At 37.0% G+C, this 18,833-nt stretch overlaps 1 protein-coding gene across 1 annotated transcript in view; it reads left to right on the forward strand.

Moving 5' to 3' along the window:
* Positions 1 to 18,833, forward strand: part of INTS4 (integrator complex subunit 4) — a 121,640-nt gene that overhangs the window by 18,804 nt on the left and 84,003 nt on the right. Inside the window, exons 3-4 of the mRNA XM_059069508.2 lie at positions 1,378 to 1,495; positions 14,985 to 15,091. Of these exons, the coding sequence (XP_058925491.1) occupies positions 1,378 to 1,495; positions 14,985 to 15,091 (225 nt within the window). The remainder of the gene's footprint in view (positions 1 to 1,377; positions 1,496 to 14,984; positions 15,092 to 18,833) is intronic.

The following is an 18,833-nucleotide window of genomic DNA, read 5'->3' on the forward strand; positions in this document are numbered from 1 at the left end:
TTCTGTATGCCCATTTCTGTGTGAGTTGTTTTCCTCTCAGTAGCTGTTTGAGGTTGTTATTAGCCCCATTTCACAGATGAGGCTTAAGAAATTAATTAGCCTGTTCAAGATATATAGCTATTACATAGTGAGTCCAGGCTTCACACCTCAACCTGACCAATTTCAAAGCCCTTTCTCCTTCTGCTGCACTCCACAGCTTAAGTTCCCAAGAAAATGACTTTCCCAAGGTTGAACATATGGTTAGTGGTGTGCCAGGATTCAGGGTCTTCTGACTGCGTATCTTTTGTCCCTTCTCCTTTTTCAGGCCTTCTTGTTGTGCCCAGTTACCTCCTTAGAAACTGGGGTCACATCTATAAGGCACTTCATCTTTTGAGCGTACATTTAAGTAATTTTGTCCTTGGAACAGAAATGCTTACTTAATCTTAGCGTTAGCAAGGTTTTTTTTTTTTTTTTTTTCTTCATTTTACCTATGTTTATTGAACATCTGTCTACTTAGTGCCAGATATTGTGCTACATACTTGTGATATGGTGATGAACAAAAAGACATGTTCCTTTCTGTCTTTGGGGGAAATTTCTCACCATAGGAATCTTGGTGCAAATTAGAGACCACCTCCCGATATTGAAGCTAAATGGGCCACACTAACTCATTTCTTAGTCTCTCTTGCCCTGGGCCCCAGACCCAGGACCTAGACCCAGACAATGATTTACCTGCCCCAAACTTTTCTTTAAAATATTTATTTATTTATTTGGCTGTGCTGGGACTTACTTGTGGCACGCGGGATCTTTGTTGCTGCGTGCAGGATTTTTAGTTGCGTCATGTGGGATCCAATTCCCTGACCAGGTTTTGAACCTAGGCCCCCTGCATTGGGAGCACAGTCTTAACCACTGGACCACCTGGTCAGTCCCATCACCTGCCCCAGACTTCTGATCAGGATCTGGTGATCCAAAAAAACACAGGTAGAACAAAAACTTCTTTCTGGTGATAGCAGTAGTAGCTGCAGCACCCAATTTCTGGGTGCTCCAAAAACAGTGGTGCTGACAGCAATGTTGAGTGCCCAGTGCTGGCAGTGTTGGTGGTCCAAGTTGCTGCAACTCATGTCTAATGTGACTGCACAGTGGAGGAAAGGTACTTTTAATCTCAAAAGCACACATCTCATTAGAAGTTAATAACATTAGGAAGGCATAAAATATTCCCATTCACTTTGCAGTGTTTAGGTGTAACATACAGATTGAGGAAAACTTTCTGCCCCCAAAGCATATAAAGTTAATTTTTCAGAAATAAAGCTTAAGAATACTTGTTGATTCTGTTTTGAGATATTAGTTTCCCACGTTCCTGAGAGTAGAGCATCAATGTAACAATAGGTTCTTTTGTTTCAGGAGAACGATCCATCTGTGAGACTGAAAATTGCATCATTGTTGGGTTTACTGTCAAAGACTGCAGGATTTTCTCCAGACTGCATTATGGATGATGCCATTAACATCCTGCAGAATGAAAGTAAGTTGCAATTTAAAAGCTGTATAGGGAATTCCCTGGCTGTCCTGTGGTTACAACTGAGCTGCCACTGCACGGGGCACGGGTTTGATCCCTGGTTGGGGAACTAAGACCCCATATGCTGCACGGAGTGGCCAAAAAAAAAAGCTGTATAATTAGATCAGAAATCTTTAGTTCCTTTTGTATACAATGTAGAGCAAAATTTTGTTGTGTTGGTGGTTATTGAAAAGGAATTTGAGGATGAGTCAATAAAACCATGTACATATTTTTACACTAGAGTTAAAATACAGGTTTGTCTCTTAATAACTATCATTTATTGATCTCTACTAAGTACCATATACTTAAGATAGTTTACATATGACATGAGATAGATACTATTGTCCCTATTTTATAGGTTGGGAAACTGAAGCTCAGAGAAGTTAACTAACTTGTTCAAGGTTACATAGTATGTGACAGAGTTGATGTTTTGTTGACTGTGCCTACTAACTCAGAAACTGTGGGAGGTGCTGCTCTGGTCATGGGGTCCCCCACAATTTACTGCCTATAAAGGCAACATCTCCCAAGTTTCATATGTTGTTACCTTTTCTGTTTGTTCCTTATTGATGCCCACTAAAATTATTCTCAGTGTTTAGGTGAAAAGGAAAACTATTTTACCTTAAAATTTTTTTTTTGATTATCTAGTTTTATTTATGTACAAGATTTTCTTATAGGGTTAGTGCCTCATTGCCTTGATATTTATTCTAAAATTAAATAAAATGAAATCCTTTGTGGCTGTTTCTGAAAGTACTATAGTTTTGTTTGAATTGTTTGTAGTTTCAAAAAATAGTTTTATTTCATTTTAGGGTATACATATTTAAACAAATATGATTATTTAAATATCGGACAACATTTAGTCTATCAACTTGAGGTTATGAGAGTAATATAAAGGTCAAGTGAACTCAAGAGACAATCTAAATTCACTTATTGTACAACTGTTTAATGATAACAAATATCTTATATAAGTGGCTCATGGGTTGAAGTTGAGAATTTTTTACTTTGTTAGAAGAAACTTTAAATTTTACCTGTATTGAATTTTTTTTTAACCTGTATTGAATTTTGACCCAAGAGTTTTAATTCACAGGAAACAATCAAAATATATTAAAAAATTTTTTTTGGCATTTATTGAAATGCCAATGTAATGAAATTAGGGAGAAATTTAAAAAATATTCCTACTACTACCATAAAACAATTTGATGGGGGCGGAGTCAAGATGGCAGACTAGGAGGGCGCGGAGTTCGCATCTCTGCACAGCTAGGGCACCTACCAGGCACTGGTGGGGGACCACAGACATTGAAGGGGATGGTAGGAACCCGCGAGTGACTGGGTAGGACATGTGGGGGAGTGAGGAGGAAGAAGTGGAGGTGGGATGGGACTGGCACCCCTGAGGGGTGGCTCGGGGAGGGGAGGGGTTCCCAGACCAGGTGGGGCCCACCCATGGTTAGGGGATCAACAGGGACAGGGGAGACCCTTGGGAGAGGGGAGGAATGGAAGGGAGCACAGCCAGCATTTCCCTGCCCTCTTGGGCCCGTGGGGAGCCTGCTGAGATCCTGGGCCTAATCCTCCGCCCTCAGAGGTCCAGCAGTGCTGAGCCTAAGCTCCATCCACACACCCCCACCCAGGGCCTTACCTCTGAACTCTGAACTCTGCACACCAAGGCCCCCCTCAGGCTGTGCTGCCTTTCCCCACAGGTGCTATGCCTAGGATCCCCCGCACTAAACCCCACCCCTGCCTAAGTTCCACCCCTGCCTAAGCTCTGCCTACACAGCCAATGATCTTTTTTTTTTTTTTAGGTTGTGTTTCTGTTTTAATGTTGTTGATTCATTTATATTTTTATTTTTCTAATTTTATTTTATTCTTTATAGTTTGTTATTCTGCTCCTTTTGGCTTGTTCCTTTTTTTTCCTTTTTTCTGTTGTGGTTCTGTTTTACCTTGTAGTTGTTTTACTTATATTTTTATTTTTCCTAATATATATGTTTCTTTTTCTAATTTTATTTTATTTTTTATTTCTGTTATTGTACTGCTCCTTTTTGTGTGTCTGTGTTTTGTTTTGTTTTTCTATTGCTATGCTGCGTGGCTTGCAGGATCTTGGTTCCCAGACCAGGGGTTGGGGCTGAGCTCCTTGGTGGGAGTGCTGAGTCCAAACTGCTAGACTAACAGAGAACCTCAGACCCCAGGGAATATTAATTGGAGTGAGGTCTCTCGGAGGTCCTCATCTCAGCACCAAGACCTGGGTCTACCCAACTGCCTGCAAATTTCAGTGCTGGATGCCTTAGGCCAACCAGTAAGGCAGGAATACAGCCCCATACATCAGAAAAAACGAGATGACAGAAAAATATGTTACAGATGAAGGAGCAAGGTAAAAACCTACAAAACCAAATAAATGAAGAGTTAATAGGCAACCTACCTGAAAAAGAATTCAGAGTAATGATAGTAAAGGTCCAAAATCTTGGAAATAGAACGGAGGCACAGATTGGGAAAATACAAGAAATGTTTAACAAAGACCTAAAAGAACTAAAGGACAAACAAACAGTGATGAACAACACAATAACTGAGATGAAAAATACACTAGAAGGAATCAATAGTAGAATAAATGAGGCAGAACATTAAGTAAGTGAGCTGTAAGATTGAATGGTGTGAAAAACTGCAGAGGAGCAGAATAAAGAATACAGAATGAAAAGAATTGAGGACAGTCTCAGAGACCTCTGGGATGACATTAAACACACCAACATTCGAATGATAGAGATCCCAGAAGAAGAAGAGAAAGAGAAAGGGTCTGAGAAAATATTTGAAGAGATTACAGTAGAAAACTTCCCTAACATGGGAAAGGAAATAGCCACCCAAGTCCAGGAAGCACAGAGTCCCATACAGGACAAATCCAAAGAGAAACATGCCAAGACACATATTAATCAAACTATCAAAAATTAAATACAAAGAAAAAATATTAAAAGCAGTGAGGGAAAAACAACAAATAACATACAAGGGAATCCCCATAAGGTTATCAGCTGATTTTTCAGCAGAAATTCTGCAGGCTAGAAAGGAGTGGCAGGATATGTTTAAAGTGATAAACGGGAAAAACCTACAACCACGATTATTCTACCCAGCAAGGATCTCATTCAGATTTGATGGAGAAATCAAAAGCATTACAGACAAACAAAAGCTAAGAGAATTCAGCACCACCAAACCAGCTTTACAACAAATGCTAAAGGAACTTCTCTAGGTGGGAAACACAAGACAATAAAAAGACCCACAAAAGCAAACCCAAAACAATTTAAAAAATAGTAATAGGAACATACATGTTGGTAATCACCTTGCATGTAAATAGATTAAATGCTCCAATGAAAAGACAAAGACTGGCTGAATGGGTACAAAAACAAGATCTGTATATATGCTGTCTACAAGAGACCCACTTCAGACCTAGGGACACATGCAGACTGAAAATGAGGGGATGGAAAAAAATATTCCATGCAAATGGAAATCACAAGAAAGCTAGAGTAGCACTCATATCAGATAAAGTAGAGTTTAAAATAAAGACTGTTACAAGAGATAAGGAAGGACACTACATAATGATCAAGGGATCAATCCAAGAAGAAAACATAACAATTGTAAATATTTATGCACCCAACATAGGAGCACCTCAGTACATAAGGCAAATGCTAACAGCCATAAAAGGGGAAATCGACAGTAACACAATAATAATAAGGGACTTTAACACCCCACGTTCACCAATGGACAGATCATCCAAAATGAAAATAATTAAGGAAACACAAGCTTTGAATGACACATTAGAACAGATGGACTTAATTGATATTTATAGGACATTCCATCCAAAAACAACAGAATACACTATCTTCTCAACTGCGCACGGAACATTCTCCAGGATAGATCACATCTTGGGTCACAAATCAAGCCTTGGTAAATTTAAGAAAATTGAAATCATATCAAGTATCTTTTCCAGCCACAGCGCTATGAGACTAGATATCAATTACAGGAAAAAAAACTGTAAAAAATACAAACACATGGGAGTCTAAACAATATGCTGCTAAATAAGCAAGAGATCACTGAAGAAATCAAAGAAGAAATTTTTAAAAACCTAGAAACAAATGGCAATGAAAACACAATGATCCAAAACTTATGGGATGCAGCCAAAGCAGTTTTAAGAGGGAAGTTTATAGCAATTCAGGCTCACCTCAAGAAACAAGAAAAATCTCAAATAAACAATCTAACCTTACACCTAAAGCAACTAGAGAAAGAAGAACAAAGAAAACCTAAAGTCAATAGAAGGAAAGAAATCATAAAGATCAGAGCAGAAGTAAATGAAATAGAAATGAAGAAAGCAATAGGCGGAGATCAATAAAACTAAAAGTTGGTTCTTTGAGAAGATGAACAAAATTGATACCTTCAGCCAGACTCATCAAGAAAAAAAGGGAGAGGACTCAAATCAATAAAATTAGAAATGTAAAAGGAGAGATTACAACTGACACCTCAGAAATACAAAGGATCATAAGAGACTACTACAAGCAGCTATATGCCAATAAAATAGACAACCTGGAAGAAATAGAAAAATTCTTGTCAAGGTGTAACTTTCCAAGACTGAACCAGGAAGAATTAGAAAATATAAACAGACCAATCACAAGTAATGAAATTGAAACTGTAAAAATCTTCCAACAAACAAAAGTCCAGGACCAGATGGCTCACACGGGAATTCTGTCAAACATTTAGAGAAGAGTTAACACCTATCCTTCCAAACTCTTCCAAAAAATTGCAGAGGTAGGAACATTCCCAAACTTGTTCTGAGGCCACCATTGCCCTGATACCAAAACCAGACAAAGATATAACAAAAAAGAAAATTACAGACCAATATCACTGATGAACATAGACACAAAAATCCTCAACAAAATACTAGCAAATAGAATCCAACAGCACATTAAAAAGATCATACACCATGATCAAGTGGGATTTACCTGAGGGATGCAAAGATTCTTCAATATATGCAAATCAATCAATGTGATAAACCATATTAACAAATTAAAGAATAAAAGCCATATGATCATCTCAATAGATGCAGTAAAAGCTTTGGACAGTATTCAACACCCACTTATGATGAAAACTGTCCAGAAAATGACCAAGAGGGAGCCTACCTCAATATAATAAAGGCCATATATGACCAACCCTCATCAAACATCATTATGGTGAAACACTGAAAGCATTTCCTCTAAGATCAGGAACCAGACAAGGATGTCCACTCTCATCAATGTTATTCAACATAATATTGGAAGTCCTAGCCATGGCAGTCAAGAGAAGAAAAAGAAATAGAAGGAATACAAATTGGAAAAGAAGAAGTAAAACTGTCACTGTTTGCAGATGACATGATACTACACATAGAAAATCCTAAAGATGCCACCAAAAAACTACTAGAACTAATCAATGAATTTCGTAAGGTTGCAGGGTACAAAATTAATGCACAGAAATCTCTTTCACTCTTATAGAGTAATAGAAAAGATCTGAAAGAGAAATTAAGGAAACACTCCCATTTACCATTGCAACAAGAAGAATAAAATACCTAGGAATAAACATACCTAAGGAGGTAAAAGAGCTGTACTCAGAAAACTATAAAACACTCATGAAGGAAATCAAAGATGATGCAAGTAGATGGAGAGATATACCATGCTTCTGGATTGGAAGAATCAACATTGTGAAAATGACTATACTACCCAAAGCAATCTACAGATTCAGTGCAGTCGCTATCAAACTACCAGTGGCATTTTTCATGGAACTAGAACAAAAAATGTTAAAATCTGTATGGAGACACAAAAGACCCTGAATAGCCGAAGCAATCTGGAGGTAAAAAAATGGAGCTGGAGGAATCATCAGGCTCCTGGACTTCAGACTATACTACAAAGCTACAGTAATCAACACAATATGGTACTGACACAAAAACAGAAGTATAGATCAATGGAACAGGATAGAAAGCTCAGAGATAAACCTACATGCTTAGGGTCAACTAATCTATGACAAAGGAGGCAAGGGTATACAATGGAGAAAAGACAGCCTTTTCAATAAATGGTGTTGGGAAAATTGAACAAAGTACATGTGAAAGAGTGAAATTAGATCATTACCTAACACAATATACAAAAATAAACACAAAATGGATTAAAGACCTAAATGTAAGGCCAGACACTATAAAACTCTTAGAGGAAAACATAGGCAGAACACTCTGACATAAATCACAGCAAGATCCTTCTTGACCCACCTCCTAGAGAAATGGAAATTGAAACAAAAATAAACAAATGGGACCTAATGAAGCTTAAAAGCTTTTGCATAGCAAAGGAAACCATAAACAAGACGAAAAGACAACCCTCAGAATGGGAGAAAATATTTGCAAATAAAGCAACTGACAAAGGATTAATCTCCAAATTTTACAAGCAGCTCATGCAGCTCAGTATCAAAACAAACAACCCAATGCAAAAATGAGCAGAAGATCTAAATAGACATTTCTCCAAAGAAGGTATACAGATTGCCAACAAACACATGAAAATATGCTCAACATCACTAATCATTAGAGAAATGCAAATCAAAACTGCACTGAGGTATCACCTCACACCAGTCAGAATGGCCATCATCAAAAAATCTACAAACAGTAAATGCTGGAGAGGGTGTGGAGAAAAGGGATTCCTCTTGCACTGTTGGTGGGAATGTAAATTGATACAGCCACTATGGAGAACAGTATGGAGAACTAAAAATAGAATTACCATATGACCCAGCAATCCCACTACTGGGCATATACCCAGAGAAAACCATAATTCAGAAAGACACATGCACACCAATGTTCATTGCAGCTCTATATACAATAGCCAGGACATGGAAGCAACCTAAGTGTCCATCGACAGATGAATGGATAAAGAAGATGTGGCACATATATACAATAGAGTATTACTCAGTCATAAAAAGAAATGAAATTGAGTTATTTGTAGTGAGGTGGATGCACCTAGAGCCTGTTTTACAGAGTGAAGTAATTCAGAAAGAAAAACAAATACTGTATGCTATGACATATATACGGAATCTGAAAAAAAACAAAGGAAAAGGTTATGAAGAACCTAGGGGCAGGACAGGAATAAAGGTGCAGACGTAGAGAATGGACTTGAGGACACGGGGAGGGGGAAGGGTAAGCTGGGACGAAGTGAGAGAGTGGCATGGACATATATGCAGTACGAAGTGTAAAATAGATAGCTAGTGGGAAGCAGCTGCATAGCACAGGGAGATCAGCTCGCTGCTTTGTGACCACCTAGAGGGGTGGGATAGGAAGAGTGAGAGGGAGATGCAAGAGGGAGGAGATATGGGGATATATGTATATGTATAGCTGATTTACTTTGTTATACGGCAGAAACTAACACACCATTGTAAAGCAGTTATACTCCAATAAAGATGTTAAAAAAGAAAAACGGATTAAAGACATAAATGTTAAGATCGGACACTATAAAACTCTTCGAGGAAAACATAGGAAAAACTCTCTTTAACATAAATCACAGCAAGTCCTTTTATGACCCACCTCCTAGAGTAATGAAAATAACAGAATGGGAGAAAATATTTGCAAATGAAACAACGGACAGAGGATTAATCTCCAAAATATACACGCAGCTCATGCAGCTTAATATTAAAAAAACAACCAACCCAATCAAGAAATGGGTGGAAGACCTAAATAGACATTTCTCCAAAGAAGACATACAGATGGCCAAGAGTCACATGAAAAGATGCTCAACATCACTAATTTTTAGAGAAATGCAAATCAAAACTACAATGAGGTATCACCTCACACTAGTTAGAATGGGCATCATTGGAAAATCTACAAACAACAAATGCTGGAGAGGGTGTGGAGAAAAGGGAACCGTCTTGCACTGTTGGTGGGAATGTAAATTGATACAGCCACTATGGAGAACAGTATGGAGGTTCCTCAAAAAACTAAAAATAGAACTACCATATGACCCAGCAGTCCCACTACTGGGCATATACCCTGAGGAAACCTTAATTCAAAAAAGACACATGTACCCCAATATTCATTGTAGCACTACTTACAATAGCCAGGACATGGAAACATCTAAATGTCCATCGACAGATGAATGGATAAAGAAGATATGGTATGTATATTTAGTGGAATATTACTCCACCATAAAAAGAAATGAAATTGGGTTATTTGTAGAGATGTGGATGGAGCTAGAGTTTGTCATACTGAGTAAAGTAAGTCAGAGAAAAACAAATATTGTATATTAACACATATATGTGGAAACTAGAAAAATGGTACAGATGTACCTATTTTCAGGACAGGAATAGAAATGCAGAAGTAGGGAACAGACATGTGGACACAGAGGGGGAAGGGGAGGGTGGGATGAAGATTAGGTTTGACATATATACACTACCATGTGTAAAATAGATAGCTAGTGGGAACCTGCTGTATAGCACAGGGAGCTTAGCTTGGTGCTCTGTGATGACCTAGAGGGGTGGGATGGGGGGTTGAAGGAGGTCCAAGAGGGAGGGGATATATGTATACATACAGCTGATTCACTGTACAGCAGAAACTAATACAACATTGTAAAGCAATTATACTCCAATAAACAAAAACAAAAACATAAAGGGGATATATGTATACATATAGCTGATTCACTGTACAGCAGAAACTAACACAACATTGTAAAGCAATTATACTCCAGTAAACAAAAACATAAATAAACAAAAAAAATTTGTTTTACATATTACCTTTTACTTATATACGTTTTATATGGTTGTACTTATAGGGAATGCATTATTTTCTGTTTTAGTATATTTACTTAATATGTAATCTTCCCATTTTTGTACATTACCTTCATAAAAATTAGGGTGTTGATAATATATTAAATACTAACACGTATTTTTTTGCTGTTGTAGAGAGTGGCAAAATGGCAAAAAAAATATTTCTTTTAAAAGCACGAAAACAGGGACTTCCCTGGTGGTCCAGTGGTTAAGACTTCTTCTTCCAGTGCAGGGTGTGTGGGTTGGATCCCTGGTTGGGGAACTAAGATCTCACATGCCTTGGGGCCAAAAAACCAAAGCATGAAACAGAAGTAATATTGTAACAAAATTCAACAAAGACTTTAAAAATGGTCCATATCAAAAAAAAGAAGCCTTAAAAGCACCAAAACAATTACATTGTGTCAGTATAGAAGTATCCTTTTTTTCTGTGCAAAATTCTTACAGAAGCTATACTTGGAAGTATTTCATACTTTATGATTGGGGATTTCATAGAACCATAAACTTTTTGAGCTATAAATGGCCTTATAGGGATCATTTTGTCTAATTCCTTCATTTTGCAGATGACAGACTCTAGGTCCCAGAGAGATGAAATTAGTTGAAGTGAGTTGATCTAGCTAAAAGAAGTAGCAGGACTGAGAACTTAGTGCAGTGCTCTTTCTTATGGACCATGGTTTAACCAAAAACACTTACGTCTAAAATAGAAACATTACAAGAGAGAGTTAACGTTGATTCAGACCCCATCCTAGCCAAATTTGCAGTTTTCATGGAAATAGCTGTTTTAACTTTTTGTTAAGTATTCTAATGTTTGTTACTTGTCTCTAAGAGAGTTGATCTAGGACTCTTCCTCTTTTCTTGTTCCTGGCCTACCTTGATTCATACAAGATAGAATTGGAAGGGACCATAAGTATCATCTAGTTCTAACCCTTTATTTCAGAGCTCATGAATTCCAGGGAAGTAAAGTGACTGCTAAAGTCACTCTGTATTTGCAGCTTAAAATTAACAGTTTCTCAGTTATCAGTCTACTATGTACTTTCAAATCCAAGACTGTGGTCCACACTTTGGACCAGATGTCTTTCATTTCAGTTCATCAGATGTATGAGTTTTTTAACTCCTTGGCAAGCACTGCTTCTCTAGTGTCAGTACATATTATACCACTAATGATAACACAAAGCTCATTTTAGAGAAGGTATAATTAAAATACTGTAGGAGCAGAGGAGAGAACGGGATCAGTGCTGACTGGTGGGATCTAGAAAGGCTTAGTGAAGAGGTAGATTTGGAAAGTCCAAATCCCTCAAATTTGGTTAAAAGTGGTGCCAAGGAGGAGGAACAATATGATAGACGGTAGAGAACTGGGAAAGTATAAGACATGTTTGAAGAACTGAATTTTTTCTTGAGAGATCAGCAGGAAGTAAGGGGCTTTTGGAAGAAAAACACTGGTAAAATGTTTTGAAGCCAAAGGGTATGTAGTGTTGAGTGCTGAGGATTTTAAATGTTATTTTGCAGGCAGTGGGAACCTTGTTCTTTTTGAACAAGGCATGAAATGATCAAGTCTAGTCTTAGAAAGATATTTTGGTGATTGTCTGGAATTTGCTTTGATGAACTGGGTAGTTTAGAGAAGAGATGTTGAGGATTCAGTTATTCCTGTGGTGATGTTTATCTAACCTGGAGTTACAATGTAGGTCTGGAACTTGGGAGAGAGACCAGGATTTAAGATTTAGATTAGATTTGTGATTTATCGGAGGCAAGAGTTAAGTTCAAAAATGTTTAACTAGCTTTTCATGGTTGTCATGCAAAATCATCTTTTTGAAGAAATAAATTATAGGGCAGTGTAGTGGTGTTGGAGATTTCTTCACCTCTCTTCCATTTTCTCTTAGCACCTTTTTATCTCTTTGCAGCCTCTTTCATATTGGGGACTTTTCTTTGGTTTTTTAATCTATTCAACTTAAAAAAATTCTTATTGAAGTATAGTTGATTTACAGTGTTGTATTAATGGAGACTTTTCTTGATGATCCTTGGCATTGCATTTAAATTTAAGATGAAGCAATAAAAAGCTGATTGGTAGTTATGTGTGAATGGATGGGGCCTGTCAGCTGGTATGCTCCACTCTAAGATGATCCTTTATGTCTTTGGAGGACTATTAAATATTAGTGTCTTTTGCTGTTTTTCTGTGGGACCCATCAGCTTTTGACTCTCCTGCTAGGAAGACAGAGAAATGCCTGGCTGCCATGTTTTATTTTTAGCCAAACCAACTGAAGGGAGCTAGGGAGAGGGAGGGAGTCTCATTTTCAATATGTTGTTTATCTCTTAATCTTCTCTTTTTCAGTATATTTTCTCCCTGTCCTCACCTGGTATTCCCCAAATTAGATCCTTTCCGTCCTAATTTTTATGGAGAACAAACCTCCTGTTTCAGTGGTCACTTGGTTATATAGGATAGGGAAGGAGGCAGGGGTCCACTTACTTCTTATAGACCCTTCAAACAAATCCCTGCCTCATCTGTGCGTTGGGGTGATTTTTGGTTGTTTTTTAAGAAATCTAAAATTCCTGAATCTTTCTGGGCGTATGGCTAGTATTTATTTGCTCTGTCGCGACACCCTCCTCAGTAGGCATTTAGTATTAGATTTCTCAGTTTTGCCATAGACTTTTAAATTTTTTTAATTTTTTGGCATACTGAGTATTTTTTTTAACATCTTTATTGGAATATAATTGCTTTACAATGGTGTGTTAGTTTCTGCTTTATAACAAAGTGAATCAGCTACACATATACGTATATATCCCCATATCTCCTCCCTCTTGTGCCTCCCTCCCACCCTCTGTATCCCACCCCTCTAGGTGGTCACAAAGCACCGAGCTACCATAGACTTTTTAACTGCTTTCCATCTCTGAAAAATTTGTTGACTTCTCATCTGCTTACCTTTCTTCTCCTGTTTCCTTTGTCCTGGTAAGTTTATACCTTTTAAATTTCTTTATGCTTATATGTTAATGAGGTTTTAGGAAAGAGTTAGTGATAAACAGATGTGTTCAATCTATTGTTTTACTGGAAGTCTTAGTAAGAGGTGATTTAACCAGTGCTTTCTGACCTTTAGTCATTTATATATCATACCATTTTTGACATATTTGTTTCACATCTATATTATGGTTTACTTAATGTTTTTCTTAAGTGGACAATTATTTTTTAGTTAAATAAAATTAATTTAAAGAGACTATATTAGTAAAGGTAAAAGGAAATTAATGTCATCAACATAATTGCAATTTTTATTTTGTTCATTAAAATATGTACAAGCATACCTCTGAGATATTGCAGGTTCTGTTCCAGACCACCACAGTAAAGTGAATATCACAATAAAGCAAGTCATACAAGTTTTTTGATTTCCCAGTGCAGATAAACGTAATGTCTACATTATACTGTAGTCTATTAAGTGTGCAATTGCATTATGTCTAAAAAGAATGTACTACCTTAATACTGTATTGCTCAACAATGTTAACCATAATCTGAGCCTTTAGTGAGTCATTATCTTTTTGCAATAGTAATATCAAAGATCATTGATCACAAATCACCATAACAAATATAATAATGAAAGTGTGAAATATTTCAAGAATTACCAAAAGATGACAGAGATATGAAGTGAGCAGTGCTGTTGAAAATGGCACTGATAGACTTGCTTGATGCAGGGTTGAGGCAAACCTTCAATTTGTAAAAAATGTAGTACAGTATCTGCAAAGTGCAATAAAGTGAAGCACAGTGAAACAAGGTATTCCTGTACAAGGTTATTAATATAAAAATGATTTTCCTAATGCCACCTAAATCCTCTTGTATACCACTAGCATTATAAGAGCCGTATTTTGGAACAAAGAAGATAATTTAGACAAAGAAGAGAATCTGGCTAAGGTGATTGATAGTGATTCACTTAGAATTGGCTGTTTGCCTATTTATTAAGCATCTGTTGGGCATATAATGAGTCGCGCTAGATTCTGAGAATACAAAGGTGAATAAAACATAGTCCTTGCCCTTAAGGATCTTTCAGTCTCCTGGTTTTGTCTGATATGCGAATAAGTATGGTAAAGTGTTATAGCTGATTCAGTGGAAGCATGAGGAAGAAATGGTCAATTTTTTTAGGGGAAGAAGGAAAAGCACCATACAGGAGGTGACACTTCAGGATTAGTAGGTGCTCCCTGGGGAGTAGGGTTGAAAATGGAGTTGGTTGTAGATGAAGGCATTCTAGGTAGGGAAGTTGGCCTGAGCAAAGGTAGGGGGACATGAAATTATAAGTAATTGGGGAAAAGGGTGTTAGAGGAGACCTGAAAGAGATGAGGCTAGAAAAGTAGGGAGGGCTAGACATCATGGCGGGACTGGTATGTATGTATGTATGTTTGTATATATGTATTTATGTATGTATGTATGCATGCCCTGCTAAGGAATTTAGACTTTATCTTGAAGGCAGTGAAAAGCCCTTGAATTAGTCAAGCACTAAACATTTTTGGAGCACTATGTGCCATCCTGTGGAGAACTCAAATTTTTAGACATGATCCCTTTAGGAACTTAGTTGAAGGGAATCAGGGATCAAATAGTAGAACCCAGCTGACAAAAATCTACATTCTTTACCCAAGTAAATTTAGTTTCTGTAGTGATCTCCTTTTGAGAGTCTAAAACCCAACTTTCCATCTTCCTTTCTAGAGTCTCATCAAGTCCTTGCTCAGCTGTTGGACACTTTGCTTGCAATTGGCACTAAACTCCCAGACAATCAAGCTATCCAGATGCGATTAGTTGATGTAGCCTGCAAGGTAAGAATATAATCGTTAGACACAGGGTTGCATCTTTCTTGAACAGTTTTGCATTATCTGGAGAGGTGACATGAGCTGTAAGACCTGCTTACCTCCATCCTAAATCTATAACTGAGAATTGCCAAGGACTCTTAATGGTTTTAAGAGCTGCCTCATTTTTTTGTTTCTTGATGTTGGATTAGGAATAAAGTTGAATAACTTGTTATAAAATGAACTTCCTCATCCTCCCAAAAGAAATGAAAATAATCATAGGAACTACCATGTATCCTGTACCTAATATATGCACTCTGCTTATGGTACTTTGTACCCAGTTTTTCATTTGTTCCTCATAGTCCTTTAGGGAAGTGCTATTATACCTCTTCTATTAAGGTGGGAATTGAGGTTGGAGAAGTTTAGTTTCCCCAAGTTTTCACAGTTAGGAAGTTGCAGAACCAGGGCATAAACTCCTTTTTCTGATTCCAAAGCCCATATTCTTTTTTTGTTGTTGTTGCGGTACGTGGGCCTCTTACTGTTGTGGCCTCTCCCGTTGCGGAGCACAGGCTCCGGATGCACAGGCTCAGCGGCTGTGGCTCACGGGCCCAGCTGCTCCGTGGCATATGGGATCCTCCCGGACCGGGGCACGAACCTGTGTCCCCTGCATCGGCAGGTGGACTCTCAACCACTGTGCCACCAGGGAAGCCCCCCCCATATTCTTTTTCTGATACTTTGTTGCCTCAATAAACAGACCAACTAGACACAAACAAGTGTTTCTGAAATTTTTTTTGTTTATCTGATTATAAAAAAATTGTATGTACATTAGTTGTGCCTTTTGACTTAATTTGGAGCTTTTTATTATCTGTCTTTTGTGCATAACACCAGTTCCTAAACTTTGTAGAACTGACCTTTTTTTTTAAACATCTTTATTGGAGTATAATTGCTTTACATTGTTTTGTTAGTTTCTGCTGTATAAGAAAGTGAATCAGCTATATGTATACGTATATCCCCATATTCCCTCCCTCTTGCGTCTCCCTCCCACCCCTCTAGGTGGTCACAGAGCACTGAGCTGCTCTCCTTGTGCTATGTGGCTGTTTCCCGCTAGCTATCTGTTTTAAATTTGGTAGTGTATATATGTCCATGCCACTCTCACACTTTGTCCGAGCTTACCTTTCCCCCCGCCCCCCTGTGTCCTCAAGTCCATTCTTGTTTGTAGATTTTTTGATGATGGCCATTCTGACTGGTGTGAGGTGATACCTCATTGTAGTTTTGATTTGCATTTCTCTAATGATTAGTGATGTTGAGCATCCTTTCATGTGTTTGTTGGCAATCTATATCTTCTTCAGAGAAATTTGTCTATTTAAATCTTCTGCCCATTTTTGGATTGGGTTGTTTGTTTTTTTGATATTGAGCTGTATGAGCTGCTTGTATGTTTTGGAGAGTAATCCTTTGTCAGTTGCTTCGTTTGCAAATATTTTCTCCCATTCTGAGGGTTGTCTTTTCATCTTGCTTATGGTTTCCTTTGCTGTGCAAAAGCTTTGAAGTTTCATTAGGTCCCATTTATTTATTTTTGTTTTAATTTCCATTTCTCTAGGAGGTGGGTCAAAAAGGATCTTCCTGTGATTTATGTCAAAGAGTGTTCTGACAATTGGCTTTAGATTTAATCTTTTTGATAAATTTATTTTGAGAATATAAGGAGACATATGTTTGAATTGTGGAAGGGTTATATTCATAGAATTAGAAAGCCCTTTCTGAACCCCAGGAAAGAGTATTTCATTTATCTTAATAAACAATGACAACAATAAACAAACCCAGAACACTTTGAGAAGTACACTATTAAAAGCTTAAGTGGAAAAAACTAGGGATTATGTGTTTGAGAGAGTACATGTATCTCCCATGTGAGAGTATATATATACCTGAGAGGTTGTGCTTGTGAGAGAGGCGTCGTACTCAGTGGATTGTTCTGCTTGAAGTAACAGTTTCTTAAATTTGTTTTAAATAAACCTTTTATTATAAAAATTTATACTCTTGGAACTTTGGAAAGATACTAAAAATTTTAGTATAAAGAAAGAACTACGCTCAACCATTATAAAGGCAACCATGATTATTGGTCTTTTGATGTATGCTTTCTGATTTTTTTTTCTGTATACAGATTGATTGCTTTTCTTTTGACACATGTAGCTGTAATCATATTCTATGTACAATTTTGCTTTTTCACTAACGTAACAAAAGTATTTTCCTTATATTGTAAATGTTTTAGAAATATTTTTAATGGTTGCATGATATTTTGTCCAGTAATTAAACCATAGTTTGTCCTTACTATTCTATTATTGGACATTTATATTGTAACCATTTTTAAAAATTGTAAATAATAGTACAGTGAATGTGATTCGTCTAAAGTATTTTCTGTATTTAGGGTTATTTCCTAAACATAGATTGTCACAGTAGAATTACTAGAAGAAAGCATTTAGAGTTTTTTGTAAGACTTTTGATACTTTTGCCAAATTGTTTTCCAAACTATTCCAGTTTATATGCCCATCAACAGTATATGAGAGTGCCTAATTTCACCTGTTTTTCTAGCATTGGATATTAAACAAGAGATTAAGATTTAAACAAGAGATAAACCTGTTAATTTGGTAGGAGGAAAATGGCATTTCATTTTTAAAAAATTTCCTTTTTAAAAGATTACTAGTGAGACCTCATATTTGTTCTTCACTTGTATGTCCTCTCTTGAGAATGAGCTTTTCATGTTCTTTTCCAGTTTCTCATACGGAGTTTTTGTGCATTTCTTCACCATTTGTAATAGGGTAAAAATTTGAACTACCTGGAAATGGCAGATTTGTCACAAGGTTTTGCAAATTCACATAAATAAAGACTATGATTCATAGCTACAGTTACTGTTTCTATTGCTTAATGCTATTTTGTCTGTGATTTTTGCCATACAATGTGCCTTGAGATATGATTCACATACAATAACATTCACTCTTTTGATAGAAATAATGCAAAGTATGGTTTTCAACTACAGTGGAATGAAATTAGATGAGTAACAGAAAATAAATTAGGAAAAGCACAAATATGTGGAAATTAAACAACATACTTCTATTTATCCAATGGGTCAAAGAAGAAATCAGTAGGGAAATTAGAAAATACTTTGAGATGAGTGAAAATGAAGACACAACATACCAAAACTGGGCTGCATCTAATGCATGCTGAGAGGGAAATTTATAGCAATTAGTGTCTATAGTAAAAAAGAAGAAAGATTTCATACCAGTACCCTATCCTTCCACCTTAAGACGCTGTATAAAGAAGAGCATACTAAATATAAAGCATGCAGAAGGAAGGAAATTCGAAAAACTAGAGGAGAAATTAATGAAATCAAGAGTAGAAAAACATTAGAGAAAAATCAGAGAACCAAAAGCTTATTTGAAAAGATCAACAAAATTGATAAACCTTTACTTTTGTAAGGGAAGAAAAGAAGGCTCAAATTACTAGAATCAGAAGTGAAAAGAGGCTATTTCTGCTGACCCGACAGAAAAGAAAAGGAGCGTAGGGGCTCAGTAGTTGTGGCACACGGGCTTAGTTGCCTGACGGCGTGTGGGATCTTAGTTCCCCGACCAGGGATTGAACCACGTCCACTGCATTGGAAGGCAGATTCTTAACCCCTGGACCAGCAGGGAAGTCCCTTATCCTTATTATTTTTTTGAAGTTCATATTGCTCCTTCATATATTTTTAAAATGTAAGATGTGAATCTGCCATATTTTTTGTTTC

Source organism: Kogia breviceps, chromosome 7, assembly GCF_026419965.1.
Source record: "Kogia breviceps isolate mKogBre1 chromosome 7, mKogBre1 haplotype 1, whole genome shotgun sequence".
NCBI lineage: Eukaryota > Metazoa > Chordata > Mammalia > Artiodactyla > Physeteridae > Kogia > Kogia breviceps.